Source organism: Seriola lalandi, unplaced genomic scaffold (genome assembly GCF_002814215.2).
Source record: "Seriola lalandi dorsalis isolate HSWRI2012SDOR001 ecotype SW California unplaced genomic scaffold, Sedor1 jcf7180002054692, whole genome shotgun sequence".
Taxonomy (NCBI): Eukaryota; Metazoa; Chordata; class Actinopteri; order Carangiformes; family Carangidae; genus Seriola; species Seriola lalandi.
Genome location: NW_019525245.1, coordinates 3023272 through 3040392, shown reverse-complemented (window position 1 = coordinate 3040392; position 17121 = coordinate 3023272). Strand labels below are relative to the sequence as shown.

At 42.6% G+C, this 17121-nt stretch overlaps 1 protein-coding gene across 2 annotated transcripts in view; it reads left to right on the top strand.

The window, feature by feature from the left end:
- Positions 1 to 17121, top strand: part of kif21b (kinesin family member 21B) — a 62487-nt gene that overhangs the window by 28123 nt on the left and 17243 nt on the right. Inside the window, exons 9-27 of one of the 2 annotated variants that reach the window (XM_023423652.2) lie at positions 235 to 424; positions 531 to 594; positions 1580 to 1807; positions 2695 to 2827; positions 2936 to 3074; positions 3317 to 3505; positions 3634 to 3833; positions 3930 to 4037; positions 4578 to 4894; positions 5211 to 5394; positions 5566 to 5769; positions 5913 to 6014; positions 7157 to 7322; positions 7791 to 7851; positions 8062 to 8110; positions 8838 to 9082; positions 10392 to 10460; positions 10616 to 10726; positions 14156 to 14194. In XM_023423652.2, the coding sequence (XP_023279420.1) occupies positions 235 to 424; positions 531 to 594; positions 1580 to 1807; positions 2695 to 2827; positions 2936 to 3074; positions 3317 to 3505; positions 3634 to 3833; positions 3930 to 4037; positions 4578 to 4894; positions 5211 to 5394; positions 5566 to 5769; positions 5913 to 6014; positions 7157 to 7322; positions 7791 to 7851; positions 8062 to 8110; positions 8838 to 9082; positions 10392 to 10460; positions 10616 to 10726; positions 14156 to 14194 (2798 nt within the window). The remainder of the gene's footprint in view (positions 1 to 234; positions 425 to 530; positions 595 to 1579; positions 1808 to 2694; positions 2828 to 2935; positions 3075 to 3316; positions 3506 to 3633; positions 3834 to 3929; positions 4038 to 4577; positions 4895 to 5210; positions 5395 to 5565; positions 5770 to 5912; positions 6015 to 7156; positions 7323 to 7790; positions 7852 to 8061; positions 8111 to 8837; positions 9083 to 10391; positions 10461 to 10615; positions 10727 to 14155; positions 14195 to 17121) is intronic. The other variant, XM_087178576.1, reaches the window with a different exon arrangement.

The following is a 17121-nucleotide window of genomic DNA, read 5'->3' as shown; positions in this document are numbered from 1 at the left end:
TGTCTGTTTCGAGGCTTACACAACGGGATTTTTTCAGTGTTCAGTCATCCAGAATACAACAATAGCTACTTGAAGAGCCACACACTGAGCAGCTCATTTTAAACAATAGCATTGTGTTTGGTTGGACAGCCACAGTAAGTGTATGTAAGAGCATAGATTTAGAGTCAGTTGGTTTTCCAGCCCTGGGCCTCTTGGTTTTGGCCCTAAAATTGACTCTTCTTCTTCTTCATGCAGGGGAAGCGTGTTGCATGTGAGGATGGTTCAGAGGGGTTCAGTGACCTGTATCAGGAGAACGCCATGCTGCAGAGAGAAAATGACACGCTGCGCCTCAGGGTAAAAGCCATGCAGGAGACCATCGACCATCTCAACACCAGAGTGACACATCTGCTGGCCAATGAGGTCAGCACTCTACTGACCAAGTCAAGTACGTGAGAGAGATGTGAAATTGCTTTAAATGTCCACGCACCCCACATGAACTGTTTGTCTTAAGTTCACTGTTTACTGAGCCGACTTTAACCTTTGACCTCCAGGTGAGGGCAATGAGGAGATCGGGGCTCTGATCCAGAACTACATCCGAGAGGTTGAAGAACTTAGGTGAGATCTCAAAAACCTACACCATCACTTGAAATAATCAAACCTCAGTCTCAAACTGGATCAGCTTACTTAGGGAAATACGTTAATGCACTTTCTTGCTGAGTAAGATAATAACATTGATAGCACTTTCATACCTATTCAGTATGTAGCTGAAGCCAGCAGGCAGTTAGCTAAGCTCAGCAGAAAGAGTGGGAGCAGGGGAAACAGCTAGCCTGGTTCTGTCTGTAGGTACAAGAAACCCACCTCTAAAGTTCAATAATTAATATGTTATATCTTGTTTGTTTAATCCATTCAAAAAATGTGTAAAAGTGGTGCTTGCTGTTTTTCCCTGCTTTATAGTTTAATGCTAAGCTAAGCTAACAATATCCTGGCTGTAGCTTCATATCGAATGGACAGGTATGAGAGCGGTATCAGTTGTCTCATCTAACTTGAGTATTTACCAAAGTGGAATCTGTTTGTATTGAGTTGCATGGTCTGTACTTGGGTGTAATACCACCATTTTTCCGCAGCGAATCCTCTCTTTAAAGCAAGACTGTGTAACTTTTGCTGAACAGTAGCCACTGTGAAGGCAAGTCACAATTACTGAATAATGGTAAATGGTAAAATGTAGTATTACGGCAGCACAAGAGGAGAATAATGATAAATTCAGTGAACTGACTCATTGATGTCAGTTTCACAGCAAAATCTTTAGATAGCTAAAAGTTAGCTAAAATAAGTTTTCGCAGGCTACTGGTCAGACCAGACCGAGTAAAGCTTTAGTGGTGAAACTGCTTTTTGTTTGTTGAATGCAAAATGTACGTCTTCTTTTTTTATTTGATAATCTCGAAAATAATCAGAACTAGCTGCTTTAATTAGAGTGTGCTAAGTCTGTTTGAATGTTGTGTTTAATTTTACAATGAATTTTTTTCCTACTCAAAATGAAGCAGAAGGAAAACATGAAAAAATGAGTGAAATAAAAAATGTTCCGTCCTCTCTCCTCTGTTAGAACCAAGCTTCTTGAGAGTGAGGCCATGAATGAGTCGCTGCGACGGCAGGCGGCCCGGCTTTCCTCCCGTTCACCGTTCCCATCTACTCTCAGCCCCGCCCCGGGCCATCCCCCTGGCTCCTCTCCTGCCCCAATGTCCATGGAGGCCGAGATGACGGACGTGTTACGCCGAGCCAAGATGGACATCGAGAGGCTGAAGAAGAAGGAGAGGAGGCAGAGGAGGATGAGGTGAGGAGAGGAGGATGCATGCAAGATCACAATGTTATTTGCTAATTGCAAAAAGTTTTTTCAGTAGAAAAACAAATCACGTTAGTTCACAGAGGTCCAAGGAGCTGTCATGTCTTTATATCTCCGAACGTCTCAGATTTATGTAAGTTTAATTTCTCAGTGCTCCCTTTAATCCTGTGTCAATGAACCTGTGCATCTTTTAAAAGCTCAAAGACCACAATGAGCTCATTAATGTTCCTGCCCATATACTCTTCGCCCCTCATTGTCTTGTCCAGCTTAAGAGGCACATCACAAGTCGATTAGGGCTTTGGGACGGCCAGCTCCTGAACAGAATTGGGATGCAGCCAGTGCTGAGTAGTAACGCTGGCCTGGACACAAAAAGGTCTAATTCAGTCGGCCAGTGGGTCATGGGAGAGAAGAGTACACAGCCTGACAGGCTAATTGAGGTTTAATGGGATAGAGATGGAAGTAGATGGGAATTTAGAGATGGGAGGGGTGGCAGGATGGTTGTAAAAGAGGGCGCGAAGGGGAGAACGAAGCTGGTAATAAAATGCAAAGAGCTAAAAGGGCGAGATGAGTGAAGATGAGCTGAAGACGACTTTGCTAATGACTTTAGAGGGCTGATTTTACCAGGAGCGCATCTCATGGCAACACTCCCAAAAGCCCTAATGGTGGATGTTAAGAGTGTGGGACATCTCACTTGCATAAAGCAGAGTGTCTCTGCAGGGTAATGTACAGAAAACCATTTGGGATACTACTGTAGTTGAACTGTACACACACATGCCCACACCCATACTAACCTACTGTAACAAGTGTTAGGGTTTTGTGTGTTTTTTTAACCACCGGTTTTAATCTGGCTTGACCAACATGATTTTCTCCTCCTGCAGTCCGGAGCTGGAGAAAGGTCTAAAAAAGCGTGTGAAGCTGCACACTCATGAGAACGGGGAGAATGGGCAGAATGGAGAAAATGGGCAGAATGGACAGAACGGAGAGATCGATTCGGATGACAATTACACCGAGGTAAAGTGCAAATTTGTCAACATTCATAAGCATTTCAAGCCTGAAACTAACAGATTAAAGTCTAATTTTAGTGTTTGTGTGTGTGTGTGTGTGTGTGTGTGTGTGTAGGACATCATGTCTCCACTGCAGGAGGAGAGTGGCTGTGATGAAGATGAGGGGGAGGACGAGGAGGAGGGCAGGGAGGAGGAGGACGAGTTTGACAGCGACGAGAGCCTGGTGGATTCAGACTCAGACTCAGATGAGAAAGGTCTGTTTCTGACAGCTGCTGCTACAAAAGGACCAGGCCTCCTTTCCCTTTTATGTCCTGTTTTGTGACAGGTTGTCCGGCTTTATCTCTTTCTGTCAGGACACCTTTTAAACCTTTTTAAAGAAACACGAGTCAGTTTAGGCCTGAAGTTGTGTGTAGTAGTGTGGCGTTTTTCTTAATATACAAATATGCAACACATAAAAATATAGATTGTGTTTCTGACCTTTGCCCCCAACCTACAGCTAACTTCCAGGCAGACCTGGCTGACCTGACCTGTGAGATCGAGATCAAACAGAAGCTGATAGACGAGCTGGAGAACAGCCAGCGGAGGCTGCTGATGCTCAAGCTGCAGTACGAGGAGAAGCTCATCCTGCTGCAGAACAAGATCAGAGACACGCAGCTGGAGAGAGACCGCGTGCTTCAGAACCTCAGTGAGCACCATGGGATTTATAGTTTACAGATATGGTTTGGTAGCTGAAAACACAGCAATATGTTGATCAGTAGAAAAGTAAAACGTGTCCTGAAAACAGGTCATTAACATTACTATGTGGCTCCACAGTGTCCATGGAGAACTACACAGAGGAGAAGGCGAACCGGATCAAGCAGGAGTACGAGAAACGTCTTAAGGAGATGAACCGCGACCTGATGAAGCTACAAGCGGCACAGAAGGAGCACGCGCGTCTCCTCAAAAACCAGGGGAGGTACGAACGGGAGCTGAAGAAACTCCAGGGCGAGGTCAACGACATGAAGAAAGCCAAGGTAAAGGGAGGAGAAAGGAGAGTCGGAGTGTGGATAAAACTGACTTTTTCAGCGGGAGTGCAGTTGAGGAAGCCTGACCTTTTATGCTGTTTCCAGGTGACACTGATGAAGCAGATGAAGGAGGAGCAGCAGAGGAGGAGGATGGTGGAGGCGAAGAGGAACCGTGAGATCGCCCAGCTCAAGAAGGAGCAGCGACGACAGGAGGTCAGTCTGCATGTGTGTTTATGTGGGAAATTATTGGGAACCAGCTGAGAGTGAGCATTAGCCAACAGTATGAGTGATGCTGTACAGTTTATACAGTGGTCCAAATTCAAATGTCACAGAATTCTTACATGTGTATTAATGCACAGTGAGGTCTTCTTTTGAAATGTTTTATAATATCATGTACATACTGCACACGGATTGTTGGTATCACTTTTATATTTTGGAAGATCACTACATATAGTGTACTTGTATCAGTATCCATCCTTATTTGTTTCCCCCGGAGAAGAGAGTCTATTAATGAGCATGAAAACATTTACACCGTCACACTGCGCCTCATTCCTAATCCTTTTATTTAGGGTTCCATGTTAAGTCTTAAAATCCTTTTCATGATCAACACCTTGTAAGCCTGTTGTGCAAAACACTGTCATATTCACCTCAGGAATCTAATTAACATGTGAACAGGAATAAACAAAAGTAGATTAAGTAGACTCTAATGAACATTTTAAAGAAAAGTCTCTCTCTCTCTCTCCTGTCCTTCAGTACCAGATTCGAGCACTGGAGTCTCAGAAACGGCAGCAGGAGCTGGTCCTGCGCAGGAAGACGCAGGAGGTGACGGCCCTGCGGCGCCTGGCCAAACCCATGTCAGACCGCGTGGCTGGACGGGTGGCCCGCTGGAACCAGGCAACTGCGGTTACGGACTCTGGAGCCGAGTTATCAGCCAGCACCACAGCGAGCAGCTCTGAACCCGAGACCGGGAGGACTGTGAGCGGGCTGGTGAGACAGTGGAACAACAAGAACAATGTGTTCGGATACCTGGGAGAGAGCGAGGGGAGCATGGATGGAACCAGAGTCATTGGGTAAGATGGGCTGGGATGCATGTATTATCACTGGTCAGTTAGCTAGTCAGCCAGCTCCAGCATTGGAGCTATGGACTTTTCCTGTTGACCTTTAACTTAATGGATAAAGTTTCCTTCAATTTCATAAGCATAAATTGCTTTGTGAGCTATTAATGAAGTCAGACTGTAATTTGGTTTCTTGATATAATGAAGTAGAATCTATGCAAGTGAACAACACACACATTTCCTTGTCAGTGGGAGTATTGGCTGCTGATTTCCATCTCTCATCACTTCTCTCTTTCTCTTTCTCTTTCTCTCTGTCTCTTTCTCTTCACAGCAGCAGGAAGAAGTTGCAGCGTAAGCCAGCAGGCCTGGGCAGCGTTGGAGCCGCAGGCAGAGCCAGCAGCTTCTCCAAGTCAGCCCGTCAGAAGTGGCAAGCCCTCGAGCGTCGCATCATGGACATTGTCATGCAGAGGATGACCATCGCTAATGTGGAAGCTGATATGGATCGCCTGATCAAGGTAGGAGATTTTTTTGTTAAATTCTGACAATGTATTGTGATGCAATTAGCCAAAGCCAATACACAATGTGAGATGCATCCTTCTTCCTTGCTTCAAATAGTGTATAATATGTGAACATATAAAATCTTGACTATTTTTGCTCTGTCTGCATTTGTGTTTTTGTTGAGTCAGAAGCGAGAGGAGCTGACGGTCCAGCAGGAAGCACTCTCACATAAAAGGGAGGTACTGATGGCGGAGGGGGAGGGCCCAGAAGCAGAGGACCGTCTCCTTCAGGAAATTAATGAGGAGATTGAGGTGCTGAACGCCAATATAGACTACATCAATGACAGCCTGTCTGACTGCCAGGCCACCATTGTACAGATAGAGGAGACCAAGGTACAAGCGCACACATACACATACACACACACACACACACACACACACACACACACACACACACACACACACACACACACACACACCTTTGGTAGCAGTATCAGGAGGCCTCAAATAATGCCTGGTTTTGCATTTTCCCGCAGGATGAACTGGACTCAGTGGACACCTCAGTGGTGATCAGCTCCTGCTCCCTGGCAGAAGCACGCCACCTGCTGGACCACTTCCTGAAGGCCTCCATAGACAAGGTGAGTTAACAGAAAAAAAAAAAATGCATATACTCACCTACGGTAACTGATAAATATAGTTAAGAGCCAGTACTTGAAGTATTTTACACTTTTACACCTGTTTAAATTCAGTAAACTGAAAATGATGTTTTACTGTTAACATATTATGCTACTGGCAAAAATCATGTTATTTATATTTATTGATGTTGCAGTGCACTGCACCCAGTGAGTGAGTGAAGTGCAGGTGCAGTGAGTAGCGGTTGTGGTGCCATCTAGTGGTGTCTCTTTGTGCTGCAAGTTGTTGTCAAGGGTGTATTTCTTGGTACAAAGGGTCATTAAAGGTTCTGTAAGTGATTGTCGCTACCACTAGATGTTGTACAAGACCACCAGCATCTCAGACCAAAACAAATGCTTTGTTGGCCACAACTCCCCCCTCCCTTCACAGACAGCAAGGTGTTACAAAGCCCAGTGAATGCGACCACTAAACACACAACAAGTAGAATTGGATAAAGTTGCACTGTGTACACAAAAAAATCCAGCCACAACCATTAGCCCAGGCTAGCATTATTCTCCACGGCAGTGCTGGCAGTAAGTCAGCTATTGATAGCGGCTAGTTGCTGCACAAATGACACCGATGGAGTCGGTAAAAACTTTATGGATGTTTTGCCGGGTCACTGGCCAACTGGGGCTTGAGCCGGCAGTCCCCATAGTCTCACCTTATTTCTTTGTTAGAGGCTTCTTAAGCTGTAAAACAAGGTTTCTTCAGTGATGGACAATGTGGTAGGTCTCTTTGAACTCAACTAAGATGCAAGTGCTGCTGTCCCAGAAACCAAAACAAAGAGCAGAGAAACTCAGATTACAACACATACAGAGGGGGTGTGACTTTATTCTCCGCTCTGGATGCCAATACTCCACTATATCTTTACATAGAAAATAGTTTTCTTGTTTACAGAACGTTTATATATCTTTCAGAAAATGAAAACAACTATATTTACCAGGTTGTCTTATTTCCTGTTGCATGTTGAATACCCACTCTAAAAGTTTAGTGTTACATTACTTCCACTGTGCATCATCATTTCTGAACTTGTTTGGTTATATTGTGTGTGTGTGTGTGTGTGTGTGTGTGTGTGTGTGTGTGTGTGTGTGTGTGTGTGCGTGTGCAGAGCTTACAGGTGGCTCAAAAAGAGGCTCAGATCAGACTGCTGGAGGGCCAGCTGAGACAGACAGACATGATTGGCTCGTCCCACAATCACATGATCCTTGATGCCCTGCGAGAAAAGGCAGAGTACATCCCCGAACTCCAGGCTCTCATCCACAATGTACAGCAGGGTGAGGAGTGTTTCCTTTCTCTCTTCCAGTTTGTGTCGATTCACTTGTTTGCACAGCACGTTAACATGTGAGCATCGTTTTGGGATGAAATTTTGTATATGAAATTATGAAAGACTGTTATCATTACTTGCTGAACCATATTGACTTCATTTAAACCATACAGCACACCTCTAAATACATTACCAAATAAAGTGAAGTTTCAGACCTCTCTCTCAAACATCTACTTATTTTTGCTCTTATCGTTGTGTCGTCTTTTCAGCAATGTTTCGATATATGAGAGCACAAAATCTGCTTAGAAATTTAAACTTTAATAATGACACTTAATCAGCCTTAGAGGATATATTAAAAATGAAATTAGTAGTGAAGGATATTAAATAGTGGGAGTGGAGTTGAGTTGACATACTGTACAGACATACCTAGAGGGAGTGTCTGGTGGGCTTACAAGTTGTGTGTTTTGCACGATTCCAGAAAATGGTTACACCAGCACAGATGAGGAGCCCTCTGAGTTCAGCCAAGCCTCTGACAGCAGGTGAGACCGCAGTCTGCTCTCCCATACAATATCCTCGATTAATCACATCCACCAGTCATCTATTACACCTTGGTGGAGTTGTTTAAAAAAAAAAAAAAAAAAAAAGTCTTACTTAGTGTTTATCCAGCTGAAATTTCATCCAAAAAATATGCAGTCCTTTTCTCATGTGTATACACATATATTTCCCTGACTGTTTCTCTCTTCCTGCAGTGTATCGCAAATGAAAGAATCCAACAGCCAAGATGATTTCAAGCTAAAGGTAAAGCTAGTTCATGTTGTTGAAGTACAGCTGTTGCAGATTTATAAAGACTCTAGCTTTTTGCATCCAGAATCCTCCTGTTTCTTGTGCCCAGTTTCCTTTGCATTTCTTCCTAAAATAGTTTTTTTTTTGGTGTCAGTGCTCAAAACAGCAGGTAGATCAGATACTGCGTTTTGCACTATCCAAACCTGTCAGACCTTTATGAATCACAATGGTACTGCATGTTGTCAGATGATCATGTAGTGTTTGTTTGGATGCGTGCCCTAATTTTTGCTGTCAACACACACTACACCCACAGTCTGTCAGAGCAACTGTTATACCCCTTTGAAGCCATAAGGTGGCAGTATAAGCAAACGCTTAAGAATTGTGGAAGAAGCCCTGATATGTCACCAATCCCTCTTATACTCATGTTACAGCTGTATTCTGTCGTCTTTATTATGTTTTTCAGTTATTTTTTTTCTCTATCCAGCTTTTGTTTGGCCCCACAATGGCTCCTTTCTCTTTTCTAGCTCATCTGTTTTACTGTTTGTCATATTTCTCTTTGACCTTCTCCCTGCTGAATGATGTTTTCAGGCTACATCTTAATTTCCTCTTGTGCCTTAATTAAATTCAACCTTTATCTTTATTTTATGTCCCAGTTTTCCTATCCCACCGTCCTCCTTCTTTCTCAATTCATTCTCCCTTCTGTGGTCCTCAGTAAAACAAGTAATGTGCATTTTTCGCCCAGATGGAGCCACGTCTGTCGGCTCAGATGAAGGCGGTGTCGGCAGAGTATTTGGGCCCCATCCTGGATCCTTCATCAGGCAGTAAACAGCAGCACATCACCAAATCTCTTGCCTCGCTGACTGACATCCAGGAGGATGGCCTGAGTCTGGTGACAGGGAGTCTGGGGCTCAGCCTGGCCCTACGGGACACTTACCACAGGGACCGGGCCTCCCGCACCATCAGCCTGCCTGTCAGGGGACACACCTTGTAAGTCATGAAGATTTGAACTCTAGCGGTACAAAAATAATGATTAATGAGATGACCATACTGCTAAGTGTTACCAGGAAGAGGGGGTTATCAGGAGGCTTGGCTCTTGTATTTTAGCAATGTTGAGTTATGACAACACCTCGCAAGTGGATTACTGCAGTAATGATTACTGCAGTGGTGTGAAGGGTGGAGCGCTCTCTGCAGAGGTTCCCATCCTTTTATTACCTACGTCCACAGCCCTATCAGATGAGCGCAAGACCCCTTCATCGACACCACAACCATTATAGCATTGCTTTAAGCCGATTATTTCAACCATTTATCCACTACTCTTAGATAACAGTTTATTCATTACATTTAGCTATACCACGATCCATTTATTGTTTACTTTTAGCTAACTATCATCCATTATCCATTATGTTTAGCAAAATAAAATTTAGACAACTATCAAAAATATATTCATTACTTTTAGCTAACTTACTATTGCAAATGTTTATCGATTACATTTATACAACTATTGGAACAAGGTATTCATTACTTTTAGCTAACAAGCAAACTACTTTCAGCACTTTAGCAGCATGTCATGTTCAATTATTACAGTTAACTCAAATCATGGCAATATTTTATTTTATTTTTTTTAATAAAATCATCATTTCTATTTTGTCAAATTAGTTGAGCCACTGAACAAATCTTTCAAAGTACCCCCTGGCAACTGCTAATGTACCCCCTTGGTTACTGGTGCCCTTGGCTGGGATGAGAGGGTGAGAGAACCTCATCTCAAATCCCTGCGTTGCCAAATATTTGTTTTGCTTAAGTGCAGGAAAATGTGCTGCTAAACATGAAACATGTTAATGCCATAAAGAGAATTGCATAACCATAAGTAAACACCCTGTGGCATGTCACGAATATATCATCTAGAAAGAAGAACATCTTATATTTCCTGATAACAGAGACAAAATTCTTAAAGACTTCTATTTCCAACTGCACATTTCCAAGCTAACAACCTCTGGAAACCTGCCAGAGGCCTGACATTTTTTGGGTTATAAAACTGCTTTGGGGAGAAGTCATTGAAAATTTGCATCAGTCCTTAGGGATGGAAAGCCTGGTTGTGTGCGATTTGATATTTAAAGAACTGAGTCTGTCAGCTGCTTTAGTCTGCTAGAAATGCCATCAAATTGCAAAAATACCTCGTTTCTTATAGATTCCCAACATTTACATAGATGTGTATCGTCCTTCTGTGCTTATCACCTGTGCACTCCCTCGAAAGTCTGCTTAGTTTGCTTGTGTGTGTGTTTGTGTGTGTGTGTATCAGTCCCAGGCAGTCTCGGGGTTATGACACTTCCCCTATAACAAGGAGGAAATCTTACGACCGTGCTTACAGGTACATGCTCAAATTCAAGCTATTTTGTAGACAAACTGATGAAATGTCTGACTATGTAATGTAATTTCCTTCCAGTTTTTTTCTAACTCTCTCCTTCTTAACTCCTCTTGTCCTTCCTCGTCTCTAACCTCCCACACCCTCCCGCCCCTCATCAGGCCCACTGACGGCTATACTCCCCCCTCTTCTCCTCCTCTGAGGACTAGGAACGACCGCAATGTCTTCTCAAGGCTCACCAGCAACCAAACCCAAGGTTCTGCTCTGGACAAGTGAGTGTCCTGTTCCTGCAGAGACGTACATTCACACACACTGCTTTTGTCCTTTTGTCCACACATACTCATCTGATCAATTCAGTTACACTTTGAACCATTCCTTTCCTTTCTTTTGTCCTCTTCCATTGTTTAAGGTCTTAACTGGTCCTATCGATAGGCTGAAGTTCAGGCCTTTTGAGAGGAAAGTGCTTTTGTCTGTGGTGTAGATGAGCCTCTAAAAAATGTGCTATTCCATCTGTTTATCTTCAGATGAATCCCACCCTTACACAAAAAAAAGACTCTTCTTCTGGCAATAGTGTACATCCTGGAGGGACAAATTCATTCAAACATTCACAGAATCCCGGTGTTAAATGCTCTCAAGAGGTATCGAAAATCTGATCATCAAAACCACAACCACAGGCTACTCAGAGCTGCATTTAGCAACACCATCAACAAGGTGTAATTGCGCTGTGTTTCCAATCCATACATAGGAGTTTCCAAGAAAACAAATGCAAATCAGGAGAGAGGCAGCTCAAATAGTCAAATACAATTTAATGTAATGCAATAAAAGAACAGACCTACAACAAATCTCATAATGTTGAGGTTTTGCTGACAGTGTGTCTGAGAAAACTCTCATTCATATTTAGGGGGTTGTAGTTAGTTATGATGATGTGTCGAATTGGCCTGTTTCCAATATTGTTCTTTCATCCTGTTTACATATAGAAATGTAAAAGAATGTTATAAACACCTCTTAAAATGTATATGTTTAGTCCTGCCACATCAGACGGAGACGCAATGTGGACACGAGACGCGTGTTAATGCCGGCTGCGAAGGTGCTGAGTCTGGAATGAGGAACCAGCCTTTTACTTCCCTGCTCACAATCAATTCCAGCTTTCCGCTCTGACAAATGTCAGCGGTTAATTTCAGTCAGCGTTTGGCCCTGCTGTAAAGTTGTTTGTTTTCTAATCTTTATTAATCCACAACATTTCTAAGCTTTATTGACCCCTAATTGTTAGCGAGGATAATGCGTGAAATGAGTTTGGGTGTCGCGTTTGCGTATGTGTGTGCGCTGTATATGCGAGTATGTGTATGTGTTGTTTATGTTCTAGTCTGTGTGTCCTCATTATCTGGAGTAAGGGTAGGTAAATGTGTTGGCTCTTGTCATTTTTCCATGCAGCCGCTGTCATTGGTAGCCATTTTATATTGGCTCATGGTGGCAGTGTGGGGTATTTATTATGTTTAGGGTCTTTTTATGAGGTTCCCACAGGGTAAGGTTTTGTAGGCTGTAGAAGGATGAAACTGTAAGAGGTTTTTTTTTTTTCTCTTCATGCCTTTGCATTGTTGCAGGGTATTAACATAATTTTGACATTTGCACTTTTGTTTTAAATGAGGTGTGTGTGGTGTAAATGTTTTATTTATTGAAGTGTTCACTGGATACAGCGGTTTTTACCAAAGAGGCATCATTTGAAACCACAGTTTGAATTATTTTGGTTTCATGTCCTAACAATACTGAAAGTGGCCCAACTCTGCCACTTAATCCATCATCACAAGCATAAATTCACAGCCAAATGGAGCTAATTTATTAAAAAACGAATCATCTGTATGAATTCTGACTAATTGGGTGACAAATGAGAAGCTGTCTGCTATGCAAAGAAAGAAGATAGCATTGTTCACAAGTTCATCTTTGCAAGTCCACAAAACCTATTAAAATGCAATAAGACATTTTTTGTGATTGTGACTGTGGATGCTTTCTGCTTCCACTTTTTTTGACTGATTCATATTTGAGCAGATTGGCTGCCTATGAGAATGGGATCGAGCATTTGACACGGATTTGAAAGACACACGAGAACGAGGAATATGAATTTTAAACAAAGTTTCCTTGTCTTCTGTCGGATGAAGAGGCTTTGAATCCCAGATCCCGTTTTTAATCTTCTCCATTACATTTGCATCCTCCAGAACCAATGAATTTTAAAAGGATTTTGTCTTGAGAGGCGGATATCAATATGCTAATGGCCACCATGGCCGGCAGTAAATACCAAGGAATTTCTATCACCTTTTAACACCGTTGTTCCCTCCAGACACATCCTCAACCATTTTTTTTATTACTCCATGCTCAGAGTGTAAAGCACGTGCTCTCGTGGTGACAAACCCGAGGCTATAAAATATTTACAAGATAATAACACTTTTATTGCACTGTTACACACATACCAGCTTTCCCCTTTGAGCTAGTGTGGAGGTGTGGGTGTAGTCTGGATTTTTTCCCTCAACAGCTTTGAGTGGACTCACCTGTGAGTTTGATTGATATCTTATCTCCCAGTCGACTGGATTTTCCCTTCAGTTAACCCTGTTTGCTATCCCTTATGCCTTTTTCTTTACTCATACCCTGATTATGGCTGGAAACAGTAGATGTAGGAGGGGGCGCTGACATCACGGGAGTCATACATGGAGGGTAGAAGTGTAGAAATTATAATGTTCGGTTCTTTGACCTCTGTGTATCACTGTCCTGGCTTCAGTGCTTCCTCCTTGACTACTTCCCTTTTTCTTTCAGTAACTTTTTCTGCTTTTCCAAAATTAATTGTTTGACATTTTGGGAAATGCGCTCATTTGTTTTCTTGCTGAGAGTTTTCTTGATGAGAAAAACGATATCACTGTCATGTCTGTACGCTGAATATGAAGTTACCGATATTTACCTTGGTAAACCGCTAGTCTGGCTCTGTCCATAGGTAACAAAGTCTGCCTGTCAGCACCTCTGAAGCTCACTAACACTTTTTATTTGGTGAATTTAATTGATACAAAATCTAAGTGTAAAAAAAGACATGTTGTGGTTTTAGTTCATTAAAAACACCTTTTTGTACGAGTGCTGGTAGGCAGACTTGTTAGCTTTGGACAAAACCATTTTAGCTGTTTCCCCCTGTTTCCATTCTTTATACTGAGCTAAGCTAACCGGCTGTCATTTTATATTGAACAAACAGACATGAGAGCGGTATCAATCTTCTCATCATAATCTTGGCAAAAAGCAAATAAGCATATTTCTCAAAATGTCTATTTCGGTTTTTCTCTAAACATGTAACCTTTAATGTCAGCCCTAACACCGCTAGTCCAAGTCTACTAAACCAGCCGTTGCTTGGTGTGGGTGTACCTATAGTAAACATGCTTTACCAAGGAAAACATCTGCAGACACTGGTCTAAGAATACAGCTTGTTCAGTGATTCCCTTTAAGAAGAAGCTCATTTCATGGCAAACTGCCTGATAATCACTCAACAAGCTTTATTGTTGACTGAGCTTTCCTGCCAGTTTGCTCACTGCTTTATATCTAAGACCCTTCCTCTAGTCACTCCTTCCTTTAACCCTTTGCTGCCAGTAACCCTTCTGTCTTCCCTTACTGTGTTTAACCCTTTCCTCTCCCCGCCCCTCCCCTCCCTCTCCTTGCTCCTCTTCTGCCTCCAGGTCGGATGACAGCGACTCCTCGCTCTCCGAGGTGCTCAGGTAGAGGAACTGTGTCTGTCACTCTCTGTTTTTCCCATTTGCCTGTTAACTCACCTGGTGTCATCTCGTCTCCACCGGTGTTCTCCACCACCTCCTCCTCTTTTTATCTCCCTCAGCGGGTGGGGTCGTTGTGGTGCATGTTTTAACCACACGCGACTTTCTTGACCCGTTGGCTTTTTCCACTTATGCAGTGTTGTGTTTCTCTGTGGTATCTTGCTCGCACAGAAGACCTGAATGAACCTCATCACTTTTCTAGAGGCTGTTTAAAAACAAACCTGAAAAGGTGCAAATTAGGGCTGAACAATTCATCGAAATATTATCAAAATGCCATATGGCCGAGTGCAATTTCCAAATCACAGGAGCTGTAGTTAACATACATAACATAACTGATGCGTTGTGATGTTACAGAGATGATGAATCGTATTCTCTCAACATAAAGGAAAATGCTTGTTTGGTACCTTTCCTGCTATAATCGTGACTAATATCAAAATATCTGTCAAAACAATCACAATATGATTTTTCTTTTTTTTTTTTTTGCACATCGTTCAGTCATAGTGCAAATGTTATCTGAACAAAACATCTCATGACTGAAGTACCCAGCTGATAATGTGATTAATCATCTGAAAGGAAAGCATAGTCTGTCACACCCTTCATATCTGTAAATTACAGTTTCTGTAAAGTCTGTAATATAAGGCTTAGAAATGCATAGGAGGCAAAGGAATAGTTTGAATATTTGGAAAATATGCTTATTTGCTTTCTTGCTGAGAGTTAGATGAGAAGATTGATACCCTCCTCATATCTGTAAGGTAAATGCAAAGCTACCACCAGTAGCCAGTTATCTTAGCTTAGCATGAAGACTTGAAATTAGGAGGAAACAGCTAGTTCCAGTTTCTTCTGGCTGTAACTTCATATTTAGCACATAGACATAAAAATGGTGTCCATCTTCTCATCTAACTGTCAGTAATAAAGCGAATGAGCTCATAAATGTCAAATAGAAGACAATCATATAGTTAATGATAAAAAAAAAGAGAAAACAACAGAATGTTCTCCTCTTCACTCTCAGTCGTTTCTGTTTCTGTGTCTTTATCACACACACACGCACAAATAGATGCACCTCTCACCGAGGCCCTTCTGTCTGTTTTTCTGTGCACTGCAGAGAGCACACACTGATCTCCCTCCATGTTTTCATTAATCCGCTGGTCTCTTGGTGCTCGGCCCTGCAACATCCATTAGCAGCTCTTACATAGTGCATAACACAGCACACTATGATATCTTCCACAGACGCTGATAGAAAGGGAACAGTTTCTGCCATTTGAGCTGGACACTGCTTTAAGAAATAGAGCGGTGCATTAAGGAAGATTTTACAGGAGAAACTCCAGTAAAAGAAAGTACTCAAAATACTGCAAAAATAATGGCTCTCTGGCAGGTAAGGAAAGTAATCTGTATGATTTTTAAACAACAGCTGTAATAGTTAAGTGTTTCTAATCTTATAGTTAAATCTAAATAATCAATTTAACATCAGGGCAACAATAAGATTAACTTAATTTCCATTATAACCAGTGAGGATAGAGCTCAAGACCTCAGACAACAGGATTGGGTTGACAGCCTTAAGAGTAATAAGGTTCATTCAAATGAAACGGCACCACAAATTCTCCTTCTCCTGTTTTCTCAAATTTTCCTTCAACTCTCTTCTCCATTTATTAGTTATTTATCAGTCTTTTCAAAGTGGAACTGGACAAAACAGAGAGTGGGACAGATTGTATGGGTTGCTGTGTTCACTCCCCACACCTTCCATCACAGTCAGGTTTCGCAGCTCTGCAGAAGCTGATAATCTGACTATGCTGTCGACTTGTTATATCTCTGCACTTACTCACATGTACCACAACCCCCTGGGTCCCAAAAGGCAATTGGCTGTGGAGGTGCTGAACTGAGAGTCAGCTCCCACCTGACTGGTGGAGAATGGATGCTGCATGTGGTGACGGTGACGTCTCAGGACGCTGTGCTGTGGTTTATTTTTGAGTTGCAGGCTGCTTTGGAGTTGGTCTACCAGGCTGTGGCCATTGTTAATAATTGTTTTGAGCTTATTCTGTGCAAGTCGGTTTTACTTTTGTTTTTTTGATTTCGTTTTTTTTTTTCTTGAGACTTGGCAGACATGCATGAAATCTTTTTTTCACTGGCTGGTGAATGACGGTTTATGATTTTGGTTGGCATTTTCTGCACTATAAAAAAGATACACAGAAAGTATGGTTTGGTGTTTTTATCTGACGTGTGTGTGTGTGTGTGTGTATGTGTGTGTGTGTTTTTATGCTGGGACATCAGCATATGTGCGGGCACAGAAGAGGAGCTTGTCGCCATGTTTGACGAGTTTCAATCACACCCTTCTCTATTTTGCTCACTCTGTGCAGAAACAAATCTGTCCCAATTTTTGTGTATAACCACACATTCTCTTTTCCCTCCGCACATCCTCTGGCTCTCCCTCACTGTTTAGCGCTCGACCTCACTCTCTCACACACACACACACACACACACACACACACACACACACACTAACCACCAGTCGTGTTATTAGGAAACCCACCAGGGACCAATTTTCCCACATTCCTCCCTCTTCTTCTCACCCTCTGTCTGCTCTGTCTCACTCTGCTGACTGCTCTCCGGGCACTCTGGGACTTTGGCCTGTCAGTGGGACATAGATTGGGAGTGTTGGTGGGGGGCAGAGGTTCAGCGAGAGAGATTGAGTGCACATAATATTGGAGAAGGTGTGTGTGTGTGTGTGTGTGTGTGTGTGTGTATGTGTGAGACAGTGAGAGAGAGAGAGAGAGGGGAAAGAAACGGAAAGACAACTTGAATAGAAAACTAGCTCTTACTGTTGTAGGGCCTTAATTGGGCTGTTTCACAACATAAAGAAAGGAGGGTGGGTGGTGGGG